General features: G+C 31.4%; 2 protein-coding genes and 1 long non-coding RNA gene across 5 annotated transcripts in view; 1 reads left to right on the top strand and 2 right to left on the bottom strand.

The window, feature by feature from the left end:
* Positions 1 to 2624, bottom strand: part of LOC128201994 (uncharacterized) — a 124764-nt gene extending 122140 nt beyond the window's left edge. Inside the window, exons 1-2 of the long non-coding RNA XR_008253555.1 lie at positions 2490 to 2624; positions 2313 to 2441 (exon numbers count right to left, since the gene is read on the bottom strand). This is a non-coding gene — a long non-coding RNA (uncharacterized LOC128201994). The remainder of the gene's footprint in view (positions 1 to 2312; positions 2442 to 2489) is intronic.
* Positions 60 to 12792, top strand: LOC113519783 (probable glucosamine 6-phosphate N-acetyltransferase). 3 transcript variants are annotated; one of them, XM_026904988.3, is made up of 7 exons: positions 1648 to 1783; positions 2041 to 2260; positions 3821 to 3948; positions 4730 to 4791; positions 5196 to 5336; positions 5478 to 5534; positions 12694 to 12792. In XM_026904988.3, exons 1-6 carry the CDS (start codon positions 1742 to 1744, stop codon positions 5494 to 5496), a joined length of 612 nt encoding a protein of 203 aa, XP_026760789.1. In that variant the 5' UTR covers positions 1648 to 1741; the 3' UTR covers positions 5497 to 5534; positions 12694 to 12792. The 3 variants fall into 3 exon arrangements, with proteins under 3 accessions (XP_026760790.1, XP_026760789.1, XP_026760787.1); XM_026904989.3 differs by lacking the exons at positions 1648 to 1783; positions 12694 to 12792 and adding an exon at positions 60 to 329 and having other exon boundaries at positions 5478 to 6611; XM_026904986.3 differs by lacking the exon at positions 12694 to 12792 and having other exon boundaries at positions 1650 to 1783; positions 5478 to 6611.
* On the bottom strand, positions 6718 to 20226 carry LOC113519782 (N-terminal kinase-like protein). The gene is made up of 13 exons (XM_026904985.3): positions 19644 to 20226; positions 18896 to 19125; positions 18265 to 18441; positions 17729 to 17957; positions 17097 to 17240; positions 16477 to 16658; positions 15965 to 16193; positions 15337 to 15424; positions 14620 to 14781; positions 14074 to 14214; positions 12055 to 12176; positions 11211 to 11430; positions 6718 to 10827 (listed from the first exon to the last, which is right to left on the bottom strand). The coding sequence occupies exons 1-13, from the start codon at positions 20019 to 20021 to the stop codon at positions 10679 to 10681; spliced, it is 2451 nt and encodes an 816-aa protein (XP_026760786.1). The 5' UTR covers positions 20022 to 20226; the 3' UTR covers positions 6718 to 10678.
* Between the last annotated feature and the right edge of the window lie 1334 nt (positions 20227 to 21560).

Raw genomic sequence — 21560 nt, 5'->3', positions numbered from 1 at the left:
TTGCAATGGAAAATTCAAGCTTCAGTTTTGTCTAATCTATATCGTTACGATATTTTTTGCCACTTCGTCTTTTAATCATTGATTCGATTTGAAGGTTATTTTATATCGCTTATACTTTCACTTAAATATAAGTAGGTAATAACGTAGTGATTTTATTTTATAATATGATCTTTATAGGGAGAACGTAATAAAAATTTTAAGTTGCAAAATGTACTAAAGCGAAATTTCAACGCAACGAAACTTGTTGTTGTAAAAGTTTGCACTGTTTATTACTTGTATTATTATAGAAATTAGTGAAAATGGGAATGGAAAAAGTCAACTGTAGCACAGTAAGTTTCTCTGGATTATTCTATCTTGTATCTAATGTATTTATTATATCTAATGTATTTGAATCCTTTCTTTATTAATACTTTTTTACTTATTGACATTGAAATATTTAGATCTATTTAAATATTTTATATTAGTTCATTATCTTCTTATTCTTATCCCAATTATTAATTGTCGGCATAATATTGGGTAATCTCCACGCAGTTTTCTAGAAACCATTGTGGTTAATACTTGATGAATTCATAACAATAGACCAACTGGGCTATTATGGTTAATCATGACAATCAATCCTACTAAATGGAGTGACGACCTGTAATGCATTGCAGGGAGTCAGTGAATGCAGATGGTTCAGGACCGTTCTTTATGGTAGTCTATAAGGGAGGCCTATGTCCAGCAGTGGATAGATAATGGCTGAAATGATGATAATGATGATGGCAATCTGACTTTCATTCTTATTTATGCCTTATTATACTTACTCCTGTCAGTATATACTGATAGTGCAGGATGGTCAACATTCCATTTTTATCTGTCAAAAAAGCCATATCATCTAATGATTTCTTTTTAGAACTTCTTTTTAGTTATATTATTAAAAAGGATGTAAATGTTAAAAGTTTAATGAGTATTTTAATGTAAGAATATCAACATTTACTTATAGATATATCTATAAGTAAGGGTCCCAGATGGTCTTGAAACTAATAACACATTCTCATTTAAGGCTCATGTAAGTCAATGTGTAAAAAATTTAAAATTTTGCAGAAGTATTTTATGATCTAATATAATCTGATTAAAAAATGTATATTATTATAAATATAATGATATAAATATAAATATTATAAAACTATTTGTTGAAATATGTTTTATATTTTCAAGTTTATTAAATATTTTACAGAAATAGGTGTTATCTTGCAGAAGTCCATATCACTGGTTATTAGAATAGAATTCTAATCAAAATCCAGTCTAAGTTTCTTATTCTTTATTAGTAAGTTAGTATTTAAAAAAAAAAACAGGTTTTTTGTTATACAATCAATCTATAATACTAATTTAAATATTAAAATTGCCAGATTCCATAGTTCATATGTGATATATTAATTTTACTTTTGTGTAGTCTATGTCATTTTGTACAATAATACAAAAAAATTATATATGGATTTATACAAAATACTATATGATGTAGGTTGAATCATAATTTACTATATCATTTCTAAGAATATATTAATCAGATTGAATTACTATTATAGATAAGAAAATTTCATTGTTATAAATCACATTGTTGTTACATTGAAAGATAATCTTTAAATACTGAGTAGTCAGTATAATTTTTTTTTTTATTTGAATAGGTATGTAACATTGTTTTTAATAAAATTACTTTACCTGAGAAGCTTCTTACTAATATTCATTTTCTATGTAATATTCAATGGTTAATCAAGATATACTAATCATTTGGATAAAGTACCAGGTAAAAACTAGTAATTTATAAAAACTAGTCTTTATCAGTTACTTCCAGGAAATAGTCCCATGACTAGCAAAAATACCCTATTAGGTTGACCTTCATGTGGTCTTCTCTGGAAATTATTGTGTTTAATTCTCTAATGAATTCATCATGATGGGGCAACTGATCTGATTTCATTTTTACCTATTATCCCTTACTGGTATATCTATATTGATAGTACAGAAGTTGATATTCATGTACTTACCTTGTAATATATTTTTTAGGATGGAAAACCATCTGAATATCTGTACTCTCCTGAGATCCTACAAAGATTGGACTTTAATAAGAGTCCAGCTATATTCAAACCTAAGATTAGTGCAGCACAACCTGGTGAAGATTGGATGGTTGTGAGGCCTCTACAGCGGTCTGATTATGACAAAGGCTTCCTGCAATTGCTTAGTCAGCTCACAAATGTTGGAAATATTTCTAGGAAGCTATTTGATGGTATGTTATTTTTAACATAATTAATAAAGTGATTGGAAGGAAATGTATTTACATCATATTTGTTGATGAGTGATTTTAAATTACATACTTATGACAAAGACTTGAATAAATTTTAAAAAATCTTAAATTAATTTATAAAAATATTTTTTATGCAACCGATAATGACAAACAAACTGGCAGTCTATTCATATCTTCATTCATATCTATAGGTGATAGTAGTAATTATCACCTATAGATATGAACTACACCATATTTCATATTGCAGTGATTTGGTAACTTGATAAAGAATAATAAAAGAAATGTCAAGTATAGGTGAGTAGAGATATTAGTATGGGTTAGACAGTTGTATATCACCCAAATAAGTAACCTGCTGGGAAAATACTCGAGCATGCCTAAACAAGTTAATGTATCTGGAACATGCACTAGGTATTATTGAATAGGAGTGTTTAACATTCCATTATTTCTGTTCATCCCAATGGAATATAAGCTTGACATATACCTGTGTATCTTTATACTTTATATTACATAAAAAATATACATTTATGCAAATTTATTATTTTGTTCAAAATACCTATACAAAAGATATAGAAAATGTAATAAAATTATTATTTCTCTAAGATCTAACTCGGATTTTACAGTTTTTGAATTGAATAAAAACAAATGCTAGTGCAATAATAGTAAATACTATTTGTGATAGTACTTTGAATAATATACGTGATATACGATAAGTGAGCATATCGCCATATTTAATATTATTTTTAATACTATTAGTAGGTTTTAAAATTATATTATTAACATGATATGATACAACTGAGGATTCTAATTTCCTATTGTTAAGTAGACCTTGAAAAAATTGTATGCTATATAAATATACTGCATTACCATTTTAATATGTATAAATAATATATACCTACTTTTTAATGTATAACAGAGTTGTAGTTTCACCTGAACTGTAGTGAATATTTTTGTATTTTGGTATGAATCTCTTCGCGATTTCACCGATTCACGAATTCAGAAATCAAAAGCCTAAAATAGATTTATGTCAATTTATAGAAAGATGCATTAGTTCAGTATCAAAGTTACTATGACAAGGTATCACTGAAGATCATGTTAAGAGGAAAAAGTAGTTGTTATGAATCTTTACTATAAGAATTTCCCTACGTTATTTACTTTCATTATATAAAATAAGGTATAAAATAAATACTTATAGTTGTAGAAGTTAATCAGAATATTTACTTGACAAATAATTGTTGCGCACAATACAGGTTTCATGAAGAATGCGAACTATCGGATTGGTATTTAACTGGACGACCTTCGAGGCGGCCACTGGCTGCTTGATATAAAGAATTAATTATATTTTCATTGCAATTTTTTTTAAGAGGCTTCCCTAGCTAAGTTTGGTAAATATGGTTTTATTATAACGGATTTGCACAACTACCTACTAAAAAATAAAATTGCTCCTTTAGGAGGGTTGATCGTCTGGATTTGCTCTTCGAAGAAAGAATCCCTAGCTACGCTAATTATGAAATCTAGATACAATGCTTACCTGTCTTTTCTCAGATCGTTTCACCAAAATGAAGCAATCGGGCGGTTACTATGTAACAGTGATTGAAGACACGCGAGTCGGGAAACTTATCGGCGCTGCCACGCTCACTATTGAACAGAAATTTATACATAACTGCTCTTTGGTATGTGTCTAGGTAGATGTATTAAAATATTAAAAATCGTAGGTAACTTTTTATTTTCCAAATTAATTTTTATTTTAAATTTATTTTAATTTTAAAAAGGTTTTCAATTATGGTTGTATTTTTTTATATTTATTATGTTATAAATCAGTTATAAATCAATTTAAAAAATTCTTTTTTATCTGAAAGGATATACTTACAGATCTATAGAAATTTATCAAAATCGGTTAAAAAATTTTGTGGGTAAATTAAAATAACTGGTTTTTCAATTTATTGAGTTAATAATTTTTGTGGGTGACATGACCATGAATGTGTGAAGGTTGACCTGATAAGATTGTTAGGATACTCGCTAACAATAAATAATAATAATTAAAATACTAGAGATGTGCCGATCATGACTTTGGCGGACTAGCTGATTAGTCGGTTTCAAAGAAGCCGACTAGTCGGCCAAGTCGATCACGGTTTTGGTGACATTAGACTTGTTTACTGAAATAAATCTTTTCAGTATTTTTAACAACGATGACTAGTGATCTGGTCCGGCTTCGGACGGGTACATAGAATTTTCGAAAATAATATATAGCCTATGCTCACTAATGGTGTAGCTTTTTATAGGTGAAAGAATTTTTAAAATCTATTTTTTTTTTTAGTTTTTTACTTTATCCATTATAAACAAACACTGAAATATTTTTTCATTAGTACAGATATTTGCAACCGTCTGATTTTATATAACTAAAAATAATCTTTATGTGAACACTATTTTAATTAATCGCTATTTTATTTACAGCGCGGCCGTCTCGAAGATGTGGTTGTAAACGATACGTACAGGGGAAAGCAACTGGGCAAATTGTGAGTGTCTGCAATCTTGATCTAATATAGTAACAGACTATGTCCACAGTCAAATGCTTTTGTATCTATATTTAATTAATGCTACGTGGCAGTATGTTAATATACTAATTATTGAGTTTTGTATAAAATGCTTGCATAATTTATATAGCATGACACGATATCATATAATTTTATTTTGATATGACGTATATGTAAGAGGAGCAAAATGTATGATTGTATTTTAAATTTACTACTATGATATTGAGCTACGCGTAATTCAGATAAGCATTGGCTGAGTAAATTCTATTGAAATTACAAATGTTCTGTGCAATAATAAAAATAAAGTTTAAAACAATATTACAATTATGTATGTTATAGTTGTCGTTAAGCTTATAATCACCATTTGATTATTAATTTGTTTACAGAATTGTAGTGACAGTCTCTTTACTAGCTCAAGAATTAGGCTGTTATAAAATGTCACTAGACTGTAAGGATAAATTGATCAAGTTCTATGAATCACTTGGTTATAAAATGGAACCTGGAAACTCTAATGCTATGAACATGAGGTTTGTATGAATTATTCTTGTGATTTCTTACGGTAGACTATTTTTTATCTGCGAGTTGAGGAAGTACATAATTTTTACATAAAAATTGTGCACTAAAATTGTAAATTTTCAATAAATATATTAATTTGTTTAATTTTTCAGGTTCGACGATCCATCCTGACAATTAGCCGCTGGGGCATCCGACCTACGTTCTAAACTGTAAGTATACATAGCAGCCAAGCAGTCCTCACAACGCTTCATCAGCTTGCATCATCGATTCATCTCATGCACAATCTAGTCTGATGTGTATGCATTGAACTAATAATGTTATGAATGTGTAGTAAAAAAGTCATATTGCAACAATTTAAAATAGCTTGAGATTTGTTAGTACTGTTAGATATTTTGTAGGCAAATGAAACCCTGATAAACTGATTTGATAAATCTTTAGTATACAAGTGTTTTGTATAAGCATATACCGCCAGAGCTAGGTAAATGGCTTCTATTAATCGAAGTGATAATCGTAAAGGTCCATGTTTCCATTTCAAGTTGATATATGTCACCCATACGTAGGATTCGTTATTTTATTTCAGAGATGGGTCGATAGGTTTGTTACAAATACACAAAATACAATCACTTCTTTTGTGTGGGGCTTTAAATGAATAACTATAAACTACCTTATGAGGCTGGTATAGTTACTTAGGTGAAGTAGCCCTAAAGTGATACAATAAAAATGGGTTAAGAAGGTACAGATTATATTTATGAAATCAGATTGTGGCAGTGTTTAAAATTTCACTTGTATAAAACTCATGTGATTTCTAGTCACACTTAAGGTCTTATATCAGCAAGCTAGTGTGTTATTTCAATTTAATATAGGTATATATTTTACTTAACTGGTGCTTTACGTTGTGGATTCTGCTTTGTTGTTAATGTTGTTACAGTTTACAGGGTCAATTTTTCTATCCATCGAAAATTGTGTGTTACATTCTTTTGCCATTATCGTGACTACAGCGTTCGATGGGGTGATCAATTGATTTCAGGATGTCTTAGCACATATTTTAGTAAGAATTATTATTTGTTTATATTAAACACAGAAAAGATCAATAATATACGATATGGAGAAAATACTTATATTTTTATTGTCATTAAATATTACTAACATGTTTTGCAAAATGTAACTGGCATGTAACTTTAATATTATTTATACATATATTTAGTGTTTTATTCTATGTACTTTTGTTAACTAACTTTCTAATTTACTTTATTATTAGTTGGCTCATTAAAACTATTTTTGCTTTATTGTTTTGTTTCATTTAAATCATCTGATAGATTCATTAATTCACGAAAAAATCATAGCATTGCTTATCCGAGACCTAAAGGGGGTATGATTAACAAAACAAATAAGTATATATAATTTTAATTTTATTTACAGAAGTGTAAATTTTAATAGTGGATAGAACAAGAATTTCGTTTCCATTCATTTTTAATACAATATCAATTTTAGGTAGGTATTCATCGTACTGTAGATCACATTGATACAAACGCCATTATATGGAACTTATAAATAATAGAATGATCAGGATGTAAATTATAATTAACATGTAATATATAACAGTAGAAAAATACATTTATAATTGTGATACAAATTAGCCAAACATTATGGCAGACACAAATATAAATTCTTAATAAATAGTCACGATCTTATCTTGGCCATTATCACTTTGTAAGTTACTTTATTGTATTACTGTTAGTTATAGTTTTACATTGTAATAAAAACTCCTCTAATATAGATAAATTTTCAATACAATTCCAAAATAATAATCCGTCACTTCAATGATTTAGACATTAGTACTTTAGTTATGATGAATTTGTCTTTTAAAATGGGTGTTGTTTCTGATCATTGATAAATTGGATAGATATTCGTTAACATAATTTGGATTAACAGCAATAAGATCGTCACTATATAGACTACTACTCGCCTTATTTATAAAATCTAAAATCGTCTACAAACCTGTTTTAATTATTATACTGTTTTGTCACTTTCTTTTAAATTGAGAGAATTTAGCGCAAAACAAAGATAAAACAGTTCAATACTTAAAAGAGGTTTGATGTTTTATAAATAAGAGATTAGTTTCAAAATAATACATAAAATAAAAGCGTCAAATATTTTTTTAAATTAAACAATGTGTCACGTTTAAGTATAAAATAATTTTTGGTAATTATAAATGACATGAAAAAGTAATCTAACCGTAATAATGGGGGAGGGGGAGGTAAGTCTTTTAAAAAAAGAGATGCTAACTGGATTCTTCAACTTCAACTATTATGTAACAGTGGATTATACTCGTATGATAATGAAGTGATAGGTAAAGATCATAAATTAAAAATCTCATGCATCGTCACAGTAGCTATTATCAGTAGTAATATTGAAAAGTTACAATCAAAGTTTATTTCTATCAAATGCCATGTGTGATTATCGTATTTAGTCACATCACAAATTATGTTCATTTTTATTTTATAACTAAAGCGGATCATATAATATACTTGGTGTGCCTGGCTACAAACACTAGTGAAAAAATTGTGGCTAAATTTGAGGGAAATAAGAGTTGATGAATAACCTTTCATATTTTATATAAAATGTACAGACTGATTTTATGCTGCGTAAAAAGTTTATACTATTTAGTAAACACTGTAATTTTATTATAAAGAAGAAATAGGTATTTTTTTATTTTGTAATATTATATTGGATGAAAATTTAATACGTAATTGAATAGGTATTAATAGTATTGGGATCAAAGTATCGGTGAGCAAATTTCAAAATGATACTCTATGAAGTTTGTGTTTTTAAATTTATTAATATACTTCCTTTTTAAATTTAAAGTTATATTAAAATTTATGAAAGTGATATACATATAGTTACTTAGTAAAAAAATCATAGACCGTCTCAGTCTGGTAGTTTGAATATTATACATATTATAATACATATAATGGCTGACAATAGATATACAACATGAATATAAAACACTTTCTATTCATCTAAACTTGGTGGCTCAGGCTGGTGTATTCAGTTCTCGATACTCAAAAATGCGCGATGAAGAGTATGAAATTTTAATAATGCATTTGATTACATTATTGTAATTGATTGAAAAGAGCTTCTTTGTACATTTTCAAGTAGCGATTTTGGAATGTTCGTAACAGCAGTTCATCCATACAAGCACTTACATTTAAATTGACACCCTCATGTACCGATTGCACACAATCCCATCCTCTCAGGGAAAAAGCAAAATGAATTCTGTACATTTATTCTGAATATACGCGTAATTAACTACGATGAAAGCTGTCAATAATTATACTTATTTAACATAAGGTCAGTTACAGGTGTTAATGTGAGCGTTAAACTTTACTTGTATTATTACATCTTCATTCATGTGCTTAAAAGTCAATGATAATAAATTAGATCCAAAGGATTTATATCTTGAGGAGAAGAACCCGCCCTTTTACACATTTTTTATATATAATATATCATAGAAAGTATTAAAAAAAATATATAAAAAATGTAATAAAAAAAAATTCGAGGTTCGTTTTTGCTGATTAAAAAAATAGCAACTGACTTCAATGTTTTGATGGGACTAGTGTCACTAAAACACTGGGGCGGGTGAGGAGGAGAAGAAGACGGGTGGATGATTGACTTTAAAAATACTCAATGGTATATTTAAAATAGCGCCATCGCGACTTAAGTTGTTATTCTTAGTTGTCTGTCTCGTCGAATTTAATAGTCAGTGACTGACCCAATATATATAATATAGTAAACAGATCCTTTTATTATTTAACTGACCATTTTTGATATACAAATAAGAGGACAGACAATATTTTTTTACTGATTGCTCTGTGGACAATATTGTTTGTGTTAAAACTTCTGTCTCACAGAGATAGAGCGTTTATTATGAAAAGCGGGGATGCCCCATATAGGTCTAAGTACAAATTGATAATATCTATTATATTTGCCTTAGTGGCATCTAATCTCACTTGAGCTTTCTATTTGATTTGGATTATAAATAACAATTTATAAAACTTGTTCCCTAATATTGAATACAGTTTATGACAATCACAAAAAAAAAACTCATTTCAATTAGCCACTCACTATTGATATAATTATTAATAGATATGGGAACAATAAATATCGATTAAATTAATACATTTTATATTATTATATAAAATTAAATAATACACAACAATTATTACCTAAACGGATAACACTGAAATTCGTATTAAAGTGATTACAAAAAACGTATTTTTTTTTTATGTATTTGAACTAAAAAAAGGCTCTAAATAGTCTGCGTTAAAATGATTACTAACTACGATTTCATATTATTATTTCTCACAATGAGTGTGAAGTTGGTTGGAACATAGTGTTGTGTTGGTCATGTACAGTTTAATTTACATGTACATTTTAAGATGTACACCTAAATTAGGATGTCAGTATTAATAAATATTTTTATCAAGACTTGACAGGACACATAGTTTGCGTTTTCTAATCCGAAAGAGGAAAAGGTGTTATTTACTGTGTTGTTTAGAGCCTTATAAAATTTTATTGTTCTATTTGAAAAATATTTAAAAAATGTAATAATTACACTGATAAAACTAGCCGTTTCAAATTACCATTTGAGACAAACGATAATTTAAAAATTCTGCACATACATGCGTCCATTTAAAGATCTCATAAGCACTATGGAACACTTCGCAGTGAGGCGCGCGAAACGCGCGACGTTTTACGTATACATACGCCTCCGGCAGGAGATTTAAAAATACAGATTATAAGGGCGGCAATACAAGAGTTTAATATTAGAAATCGGTTCCTAGTGCACACTTTGTGAAAGTTGGGAGATGCTTTTAATTTTTAATATTAGAAAAGGCGTATAAGGTCGTAATTCACCTGAAGAAAAGTAGTAATAGTCGTAGGTATGAATATGGACATAAATACCATGGATGAGCTTGTGGTGCATTATTTATGGTAAAAGTTCATATTATATATTTATATCCGATCTGTAGATTAAGATCTCTAGTGCAACTATCTTTTTCGTACATGCAGTATCTTAAACGTATCTATAAATGTTGGCGATAGTGTCTATATGGATAATAAATGCTTTGCTTTGTCGATAAGAAAATATTCGAAAAAATTAACAAAGTGTGCAATGGTTAACTAGGTATTCACATCAAACTCATTTATTACGGAGAAGTGCAACAATGAATCCAATATTAATTCGTACATCATAATGTTTGATCATATCACCGCCCTAAAATCACGTACGCGTTTCGTAAATATCAGGAATATATCAGTACTGGTTTATCCGATGTTGGGCTGACGAGGACTAGAATGGTGGTGCGCCAGAGATTTTGGTGCCGAGTTTCATGGGACCCTGACCACGAGCGTTGCGCCTTGCCTCCATTTCTCGTTGCCTTTGCAGCTTCCTCTCTTCACGTTTCCGACGCATCTCATCCATTTTTGATGCGTTATTTTCTGAAAAATATATTTATATTATAAATAAAATATAATTTATATTAGAAAAAGATTTTGCTGTCCATAAGCTCTTATGGTGTCGTTGAAAAATACTTATCTGGAATTTTTTTTCACTATTGTTTTTTTTATACTACTATGATGGCAAACAAGCATACGGCCCATCTGATAATAAACGGGGTTACTGTAGCTTTTGGACGTCTATAACACCAGGGATATTAGGTGCCCATTGCCAATCCTATTATCTTTTAGGACAATATTCTACATTTTGTGCCTGTAAATCACTATTAACTGGTTAGAGATCCGTGGCCTTCGGATGGATCATAGAAGTATAAAGAATTTTTTTTAATACTTTGGTATAGTAAAAACAGTGTAATAAAACATACCATCTGCATTCTCTTCAATGGGTTCGAATTCCCCGTCTTCCCAGCCGCCGAGCGAGTCGTTGCTATTTTGATGTGCAGTGGGCCTATGTTCGAGGCGACTGCTCGCTGTCGTGGTAGTCGTAGAGCCGCGCACATAAGTCGCATTGGCGTTCATACTAGGGTCGTTCCATTGTGTGTTGTTCCACGTTTCTGAGGGACTTGCAAGCTCTGCTTCAGCCGTCTGTTGAAGTAATGAGATTCATTGTCTAAGTTAAAGGTTGGAATAACAATGGGAGATGAAAAGTAACGAGTCGTGAAAATGGATGGTCATGTGCGATATGTTTTTTTTTATACCACTGAGGTGGCAAACAAACATACAGCCCATCTGATGGTAAGTGGTTACCGTAGCTTATGAATACCTGGAATACCAGAGGTATTACGCTTGCGTTGCCGACCCTGAAGAAACCTCTTAATGTAAGTAAAGCTGCTTTTGGCAATCTGTTCTCTAATTACCATGTGAATCATGATGGGTTAACTGACCTGCTTTCAACCTCACTTATCATTCCTTATTAGTAAGCGCCAGCATATACGGATAGCATTGGTGGGATTATAATTTCATTTTTATCACATAAAAAAAATCAGCGAATTTAACAACAAAAAGTTAATAAAAAATTTGAGATAAATTACAAATTATAATTAAAATATAATTAACAAAGCCAGTTTTCAAGTTATTGTCTTTATGGAGTTTTTTTTTTGTGATTTAAAAAATGACTCATACTTTATATTGACGTTATGTAAACCGTATAGCGCTTGCATAATTAAGAGGAATAGAAAACATTATGCTACGTTAGTAGCGATTACAGACCGGCTGCTCTTGTAGTGTGCCCCATTCCTCGTTGTCCCAGTCGTCCTCGCAGAGCGCCCCCAGCCCCGGCGTCGCTTGAGCACTGCCGCTGCTTGGTGGTGACTTCGCACTTGCTCCTGTCCCTGCACCAATATAAGAGTCTAATACAAATTTATTTACAAGCTCTTTAAGGCAGACGTAAGCCTAAGCGTTTGGAGCTGACCTAATCCTACTAATATATCCAGTGTATAGAGTTAGCGCAGGCGGGGTCATCATTTCATCATCGCCATTTAAAAAAAAATCCTACTGATATATAAATCTCAAAGTTTCTAAAAAATAAACATCTTTACAAATTTTTACATTTACGAAATTAGTTTTGTTTGTTACTTAATACATTTTTGTTGTTGGTTAAAAATTAAACTCATAGCTTTTTGTATTAGTATTGATTATTAGAGTTTTATTTTTAATTAAAACTACGAACTATACAATAAAAAGAAATCCTATTAGATGAAATTATATGAGAAATGGACCGGAAAGCAAGTAAAAATCACTGAATTAAAAGGCGATTTTTTTTCTATAAATCAATCTTTAAGGTAGCATAGATTGTATGACGGTTTAGCGTTAAAAAAGAAGGACTTAATTGTTACATATTTTTTACAGATATCTATCATCACAAAGCTGTCTAGAAGAAGAAAAATAGAAATAATTTGTATGCCGTCCAAGTTTATTTTATAAAAATATAGATACGTATTTACAAAATATTGAATTTTGTTTTTCAAATCAAACCATCAACTTGCTATTACAAATCGTCAAATATTAGTTCTCGGAACTATTTTTTTTAGACTTAAAAATAGCAAGCTATTGTATCACACTACCATTCCTGAGGACCGAGATGTACCACACATACCTCCCAAGCACAAAATAAATAATTTTACTGCCATATTTCAGTAAATTATTAAACTACTTTTATCAATTCATTAGTTAATTTTTATAAGATAATAACTAGCTGACTCGGCAAACGTTGTTTTACCATATACATGAAAATTTATTGTACTACAATTATTATATTCGATTGTAATCCTGCAACCTTATTGAGGCATATAAAAATCGCGATTAAAAAACAGGGGTTAATTGTTAAAGCGTGAAAATTTGAATTTGTATGTATTTTTCAATGCTAATTCATAATAAAATAAAAACAAAAAATTTAGTCAAAAAATAAAAAAAAATAATATTTAGAGGTAGGTCACGCTTATTATTGAGGGGTATGAAAAATAGATGTTGGCCGATTCTCATACCTACCCAATACGCACACAAAATTTCATAAAAATCGGTAAAGTCGTTTTGGAGGAGTTTGGTAACAAACACCGTGACACAAGAATTTTATATATTAGATTTACCAATATGGATATAAAATTTTCCGATTGTAAAACGATTTATTTATTTTCCCTTTTAACAAGTTATTAATAGTTGGCAAGGCAGATAATTAATGATATTGTCGCATCAGGATATTCGTATTATCATTGTATTACACTATAAATGTAAAAGTTATTTGTTTGTTACCTCTTAACGCTTTTACGCCTTAATTGATTACTATGAAATTTGGTATGCACGTACTATTTGAGATGGTGAAGGACAAAGGTTACTATTTATCCCGGTCAATCAAACCATATATCCTGGTCACGCGAATGAAGTTGCGGGTAAACATTAGTAATATACATAGATTATAAGTAAAAATAATAAGTATAATAAAGGTAATAAGTATAAATAGATATAAAAGTCGTTTGCATAGCTGTATTTCAGTTTGAAGTGTGGAATATGGCAGTTAATTTACAGGGTACAGAGGTATAACACCTTAGTCCTCAGAAATGGGAACGAATGGGGGGGGGGGGGTATCATGGGCGAAATATTATACTCTGTTATGTTCATTGTACTGCTCATGTCTATAGGCTATGGTTACCATTTTTCATAAGGTGGACTGTCAGCTTGATTGTCATTCTAAGTTGCATAGAAAAAAGATGAAGCCTCCCTATTAGTACATACCTGCACTGGAATCAATCTCTCCCCAAGCGGCCATATCCCAGTGCTCCGGGTCGTAGTCGGAGGCCGACTCGCTGTGTTCCAATGACGTCATTGATGTCACCGACGACGTAGTTGTCGACATGCTGCTCGACGATGGTTGTTCTGTTTGATTATTTTTTAAAAGATAAATTATGATGTAAATGTATAATATATATAACGTAATATATATCCTTATTATCTGAAACAATTTAATCTTACTATTTTATAAAAGTTTGTGAGGGTGTGGAATGTTTGTTACTCTTTCATGCAAACTAACTGAACGGATTTGAATGAAATTTGATACACCAATAGGTTATATCCTAATTTAACATGTAGGATACTTTATATGAGATGAAGGCCATCCCAGAATCTTCTGGTGTCTACCGCAGGATGCAAGCAAAGCTCCGCAAAGACATGTCTGAAAGGACATATGTGCTTTCATTAAGGGGATAACCTCTCCTCCCGTCTGGAAAATAATTTTAAAATACGCCAATGACGATAGTAGGATGTTACAGTAAGTACAGATACCGAGAGAGCCAGGCTTGGAGAGCGTGGACTTGGTGGGGTGCTGCACGCGCGTCGTGTCCGAGTGCGAGCGGTAGAACTTGGCTGCGACGGCGGTCACTGCCCAGCCCGCCCAAGTGGCTGCCGCGTTGCTTAGTGACGGCGTTGCTGAATGTACATCAGCCTCTGTAAACACAGTGTATACATCATTGACATTGTTTTAGGTATTACAGTTCATAATAATCACAGGAGGGAGTTGGACTAAAAGAATAAAGATGTTGGAATAAATATATTGAATAACCTAACAACACACAAAATTGTTTGTGAATGCAATTACATAAACAAAGAATATTTTTAAAATTATTGTATTTAATCCGAGAAAGAAAATTGAAGAAGTATAGGAAGAATAAAAACATATGTGTCTAGCATAAATTCATGTAAAATAAGAAATATGAGTAAAGCATTAAGAATATGATGTGCCACCATTTCTTTTTATCTTTTGAATGTTGGCAATAATACCACGAGCACAATATTAGTGTAGGGAGAGAAAAAATAACAAATAAAAGTAGTTATATAAAGTTTGTTTATAAAATTTTATATATTAATCCTATGTATCATATTATAAAATGAAAAAGTATAAAGTAGTAATCTTAATTTTGATATTTGAAGATAACATTTCAATTGTAAAATAATACTAAAAATAAATATTCTTATGACTGTAATTCGTAAACATAAACTTACCCATTCCTTCCTTTAGACTAGGATCCTCTGATACTTTTTCTAATTTACCTAGGAAGCCCTTTATTGTTCTAAATGCTGCATCCCGAACCTACAATACGCAATAACAAAGGTTATTGATCTATTAAAGAGACAATTTAACAGAATAGATAAAATAGGCGACACCAATTGATGTAGAGGTCATTGCACTTATGGCTAATTTAAGCGCAAAGAACTGTCAGATTGTAATAATATTAAATTCAATTTATTAGTATGTTAAAGTACGAAATTTAACACAATAAATTTTTTTATATGGATTTAAAGAGTTATGACAATTGCCGTGGCGCAGTGGTAGGCATGTTGCTTTGTGTAAAGGTCTCAGGTTCGATCCCGGTCATGCTGAATTTCTGGATTGTGCCCTCAGATGTAATAAATACAGCATGTCCTAGCTTTAGGACCATGCACTTGGTGTGATTGAGTGGCATAAGAACATATTGACTCAATTTGCCAATTATTCAATTATCATCAACTTAAATTAGTACATATTAAATTAGGATATAACCTATTGATGTATCAAATTTCATTTATCATCAAGTCAATGACATTGATAAATTCAGTCAATATGATATTATGAAAACAAGTAATTGTATACCTGTTTCTCTGGGTCGGCAGTAAGCGGGCACAATGCTGGCAATACACGATTAGCGACCTCGGCGAGTAAGAAGTACTGTTGAGTCGCAGCTAGCGCCAAAACCCCTGCTTGTCTCGCCGGCGGGAATGCGTCACGGGTCGCTCGCACAAACGCCGACACAAGAACTTTCTGTCGTATCTGTGGGTGGAGGTGCGCGGCGATCTTACCCAGGCATACCGTTGTATTCGTTCTGAAATAACAGATGTTCTAAATAGTACAGGTCTCTTAAATAATTATTAGGTAAAGTCACATGCACAATATGAAGACTATAATTTTTTTGGGTCAACAAACATTGTTGACAATGTATACTATTGAAGAGTAATCGGAAATTTAAAAAAAACAACAGTTTTTGTGTCTTATCATAGTGAAAGTAATGCTATAATAATAAATTAATAAATAAAGATAAATTTGAATCAATATAACAGACATATGATTGTAATCTGTACAGGTCACCAAGGGTGATTTAATCTCACCTTATTCCACCCTGATCATCTTTAGACTGGAGCCTGGCAAAGTGTCGTAACACTTCCACATTCAAATTGTTGTAGTTGAGTTTAGGAGCCAGGTGTACGATAGATTTGACAGTTTGTTCTCTAATGATAGCATTTGTATCTAAAAACCCATTCACTACTTGCGGAAATATTTGATCATTTACCTGAAAGTCATTAAAATTTGTTCATGTAAGGATAATACAATCAGAGAGCTTCTTTATACAAGAGGCTGTAAAAAAAGGGAGCCATCCTCACACATAGTAATAATGGTATATGTCTAACACCTAGTTCATTCTATTATTTTCTAGATGATAGCAGTGATATTAAAAAAAAACAACATTTTTGTAATATTATTTAATAAGTAATAAATTACATAATTCTACAACCATTAAGTATTTAGTCTCATCTTTACTTATACTTTGGAACAGTTCAGTATATTAAGAGTCTGTTTATTTGAGAAAAGTCTGTTGCCTTTTACTTGGGCAAATGAAAATAGTGGAAATAAAGTTGTTTTTATTAACATTGCGTTTGCACTGTGGTTGTGTAAATTATATTGATAAGGTGTTATGAACATAATAAAAATAATTGAATTTGTTACTTACAGTTGCATTCTGCAAATGCAATATGAACTGATCAAGCTGTTGTAAGAGACGTGATCTTGTTGTTCTGTCATTAGATGCGAATAGTTTCACAACACACGGCACTATCTGTTTTTGATAGTCTGCCTCGTCTAGTAATTTTCCAAGCTAAAAATATTAAAAGTAATAATTTTATTTTTAAGAATAAAACATAGACAAATGCAAAAATTATAATTCACATGCACATTCATTGCAGACTCTGATTGATCATACACTAGTTTATAAGTTGGGTGTATAAATACTTGATTATAAAATAGCATTGGACCACACTTCCTCCTCTATTAAACATGATGTTAAATTATTTATTTTATAAAATTTATTATTTAGTGCAAAAATTTATAAAAGTATGTTGAAACAATTATCAATTTGTTCAAATATCTGAACTGTGGAGAGCATAATATGAAAATATTATAATGTAAATATTGTTGATAGACATAGTAGAAACATAATTTATGAGGATGCCATGATTAAAATTACTAAATCATAAAGCAGTTTGTGTGCATGTGCATGAAACCCATCTAATTTATCCCTTAAATTCATAGTATGTAGTTAGTGACAATTAGGTTTTTAAAATAAATATAGTATAGTACTCATACCTTAAACATGGGTCCTAGAACGGCAGAACCAGCATCTCCATAATGAAATGCAGTAAGCAACTGTGGTAATATCTTGTGTACACACACTGCTTCAGGGAAATTGTCCAGGAATGAGCTTAGTGTCGAAAAGAACTTGCCTTTTTCTACTTTGTCCTTAATTTGTATCTCTTCTAAGAATAGCATTGTATCTATCAGATCATTTTTAAAATAACCACCGATTTTACGACATCTGCAATAAAGTATCTAATTTATTAATAATAATAAATAATTCTGACATTAGAATTAATAAAAAAATTGCTTTTATATTTTAAGAAGTAGTTATAGTAAAACAAGACAGTAATTTGGTATCGAGGTGCACTGAAGCCAACAAAAATAATGTATAATTTTTATATTATAACTCACATCATTCTGTAAGTTAAAGAGTATTAAAATAGAGAATTCATTATTCAGATTTTTTTTTCAAATTAGATCTATTTCAATGAAAAATACGTAAAATATTATATTGTATACATCAATAATAATAATAAAAAAAATACCTAGTAATAATATCAGCTGGGTTGGGTCTTGATGCAGGATTTGCACTAACCAGTTCACAATACAAAGTACAGAGCTGTTTTGGTATATGGTCTGTTGTCTTTAATGATGGTTGATTTCTCAAAGGTCCATTGAAAGCTTCCCAAATCAGACAACCTAAGCCCCACATGTCTGATGAACTGTTTATAAAGAAATTAAATTTCATAGTTATAATAAATTAAAAATAAAACTTTTAAATTCTAATTAGCTAAGGAGTTATCAAAAACAGTAGGTATTATAATAATTAATGAGACAATAAGTGCATAAAAATTTATAATCATAGATAATTTAAATTATTTTTGTTTAAAAATGGTTAAGGAACTACTGGTGTCAAAATACAGATATAAGGCTGAATAGAAAATAGATAATAGGATATTTTATATGTTCACACATGGGAACATATAAAATGTCACAGAAAAATAAAAATAATTTGTTTACTTTTTTATTATTTATATTATTCTTGAATAAAAATATTATTATTAAGTGAGCAGTGATCTCAGAAATACATTTGTTATACTTAGTGACCAGGTAATATATTCAATAAATAATATTAGCTCATGGACTATTTATGATAATACCAGTTGATATACATACCATTTTGTAACAGCTTTCAACCTAGTAGGATCTTTTTTCTCTGGAGGATCATAGATTTCTAAAGATGGTAATATTTTGATAGGTATAGGATTAGATGTATCTTGTCCAAGAGTGGTTAAGAATTCAAAACCACCAAGTTTCCATTCACCAGCCATCGTTACAAACACAGAGTATAAACAGACATTATTATGTCTCATGTTCCCATCATTATTTAAAAATGACAATGCCCTCTGTAATAGTACAGATAAAAACATTATTAGTTAAGCATATTTTTTACTAGATGGAAGTCCCCACACATTACTACTTTTCTACTGACACATACTTCTATAGAAAATTAATTACATCATATAACATATTTATAAAAACTTAAATATTAAATATATTACATTCCAATTTTTAGTAATGTTTTTCATTATTGTTATAAAAATAATTTAAGATTCTATTCCACTAGAAAAAACTGATATCTTGGGAAAATTTAAAAGGACTTAATATAAGAATTAACCCTTTCAATTTAAAATAGAACCAGTAAAATTAGTTCCATGACAAAAGGTAAAGATGTTACTTAAACATACAGAAAAGACAGTTCAATATTTAAATAGACTTTTGACTTTAAAATGAGCTAAAGAAATAGCTAAAATATTGTTACATGTTTAATTTGTTTTTGTCTATGGTAGTTCTTGTAATTTTTTGGATCTACTATTGTATTGTATTATATGGATATTTAATAATGAATAATAACAATACTTACAGTAATTTGAAATATACCCCATGCAAGAAATAATTCTTTTTGTTGTCCTTCAAGTTTCATATTCTCTATGTGACTGGCTAAAGGCTCTATATATTCAGTAGCTACATACAAAAATTTCTCAGTTTCACAGCTATCTAAATAATGTAAAAGGCTAGGGTGTCTCATAGTCTTTAATCTCTTTATGGAGGCCTTAGCTATATCAAATAAAGTTTCAGAATTCTTCTGAACATCAAATAGAAATATTGACACTTCATCTTGAGTCCCCCTTTTCTTGCCTTTGTGTAAAGTCCACACAGTTCGGTCTTCCAAGCCCCTTACCGGATCTCCTACCTCGTAAGGGAAATCTTTTGTAGGATCGCGTGAGAAAAACGACCACATAGTGGAACAATTTTCAAGAATTAGTTAAAATTTGCTGATATTTTTTTGCAAACAACTAGTGTTAAATATCATATACAATAACATAGTGTCAGAAAATGTGAATTAATTTACTAGTAAACACTTAAAAATACTAATTAATATTTTTTTAACAATATTTTAGAATCACAAAAAAACAAGATGAGAGAATGACAACACGGTCAGATTTTCGAATTTATGACGTGACAGCCCAACGACACTAGCTTTGACAGTTAAGTACTCTGTTAAAGGTTTTTTTTACTGACGTGGACATAGAACAGAAAAGATATTTAATTTATCAATGCAGTTTAATTGATTATTCAATTAGCTTATGCTAATAAGTTTAATAAGAGGTAATAATAATAATAATAATGAGGCGATTCTAGAGATCCGAAGAACTCCCCTCGAAGAGAGACCGAAGCTTCCCCGGATATATCCAAATATGGCGACGCGGGATGCCATTGAGGCCACAAATGGACTGCTGCCTCAGTACCTTGAGGGCAGCGGTGACCTGGGAGAGACGAGTTCAATCCTGTTTGGCGCTGCGTTGGCAGTATGCCGATATACCGGCGCAAAAATGCCCCGGGCTGGACGTAATATCCAAAGGGATAATATGAAACCAGCCTGGAAAAGAAGGATTGAACGACGGATCGCCCAAGCCAGAGTCCTCATTGGTAGACTGCTCTGCTTCAGGGAGGGCAACACACGCCCGAGAATTATGCGCTCCGTAAAAGAGGCCTTTGCTGGGACAGGTGTACGTCTGTTCCAGCCGGACTTCGGGCACAAACTTACGGAGCGCATAGATGAACTGAAGCAGAAGATCGCTGCATGGGGGAAGCGACTCCGACGGTACTCTGAGAGGGTTGAGAGGTATCAACAGAATCGCCTCTTTATGAGTGATCAACGGAAGTTTTATAGGAACTTGGAGCGCCCAAAACTACAGCCCACAGGACAAAGACCCGAAACAGCCAATTTCGTCGCCTTCTGGAGACAGCTGTGGTCTGAACCTGTGGAACATGAGGAGGGCGCATGGATGCACGATGTTGAGGAAGCATGTGCTCGAATAACGCCGATGAACGCCATTGCCATTACGGAGGAAGACGTGGTTGCCGCGATCCGTCGGGCTCCGAACTGGAAAAGTCCGGGGATCGACGGATTGCAGCACTACTGGTTAAAGGCGTTCTCGGCCAGCCATGCGACCTTAGCCGTGCAATTCCAGAGTGCCCTCGAAAACAGGGCGCTCCCGAACTTCCTTACAACCGGGATCACTCATTTAGCTCCTAAGACGGACGATACCGCGGATCCATCTAAATATCGCCCCATCACTTGTCTTACGACAATATATAAGACGTTAACATCCGTTCTGAGCGCTAAGATCTCTCGTCATGTGTACGAGAATAAGATCCTATCTAGCGCTCAGAACGGATGCAGGGGCGGTAGCCGCGGATCGAAGGAGCTGCTCCTCATTGATGCTGTCGCTGGGCACGTGGTCAAGCGGAACCGTCGGAATTTCTCCGCCGCCTG

This window comes from Galleria mellonella, unplaced genomic scaffold (assembly GCF_026898425.1).
Source record: "Galleria mellonella isolate WM207_F2 unplaced genomic scaffold, CSIRO_AGI_GalMel_v1 utg65, whole genome shotgun sequence".
Lineage (NCBI taxonomy): Eukaryota > Metazoa > Arthropoda > Insecta > Lepidoptera > Pyralidae > Galleria > Galleria mellonella.
The sequence above is the reverse complement of the archived record's forward strand: the minus strand, read 5'-3'. Positions and strand labels throughout refer to the sequence as shown.

Coding starts and splice junctions, on each gene's coding strand:
- LOC113519783 (XM_026904988.3), top strand. CDS start 1,742: ATGGTTAATCAAGATATACTAATCATTTGGATAAAGTACCAG. Junction 1,784..2,040: donor TCATTTGGATAAAGTACCAG/GTAAAAACTAGT, acceptor TATATTTTTTAG/GATGGAAAACCATCTGAATA. Junction 3,949..4,729: donor TTATACATAACTGCTCTTTG/GTATGTGTCTAG, acceptor TTTTATTTACAG/CGCGGCCGTCTCGAAGATGT.
- LOC113519782 (XM_026904985.3), bottom strand. CDS start 20,021: ATGTGGTCGTTTTTCTCACGCGATCCTACAAAAGATTTCCCTTACGAG. Junction 19,126..19,643: donor GGGGTATATTTCAAATTACT/GTAAGTATTGTT, acceptor GTACTATTACAG/AGGGCATTGTCATTTTTAAA. Junction 15,425..15,964: donor CTGCCGACCCAGAGAAACAG/GTATACAATTAC, acceptor TGCGTATTGTAG/GTTCGGGATGCAGCATTTAG.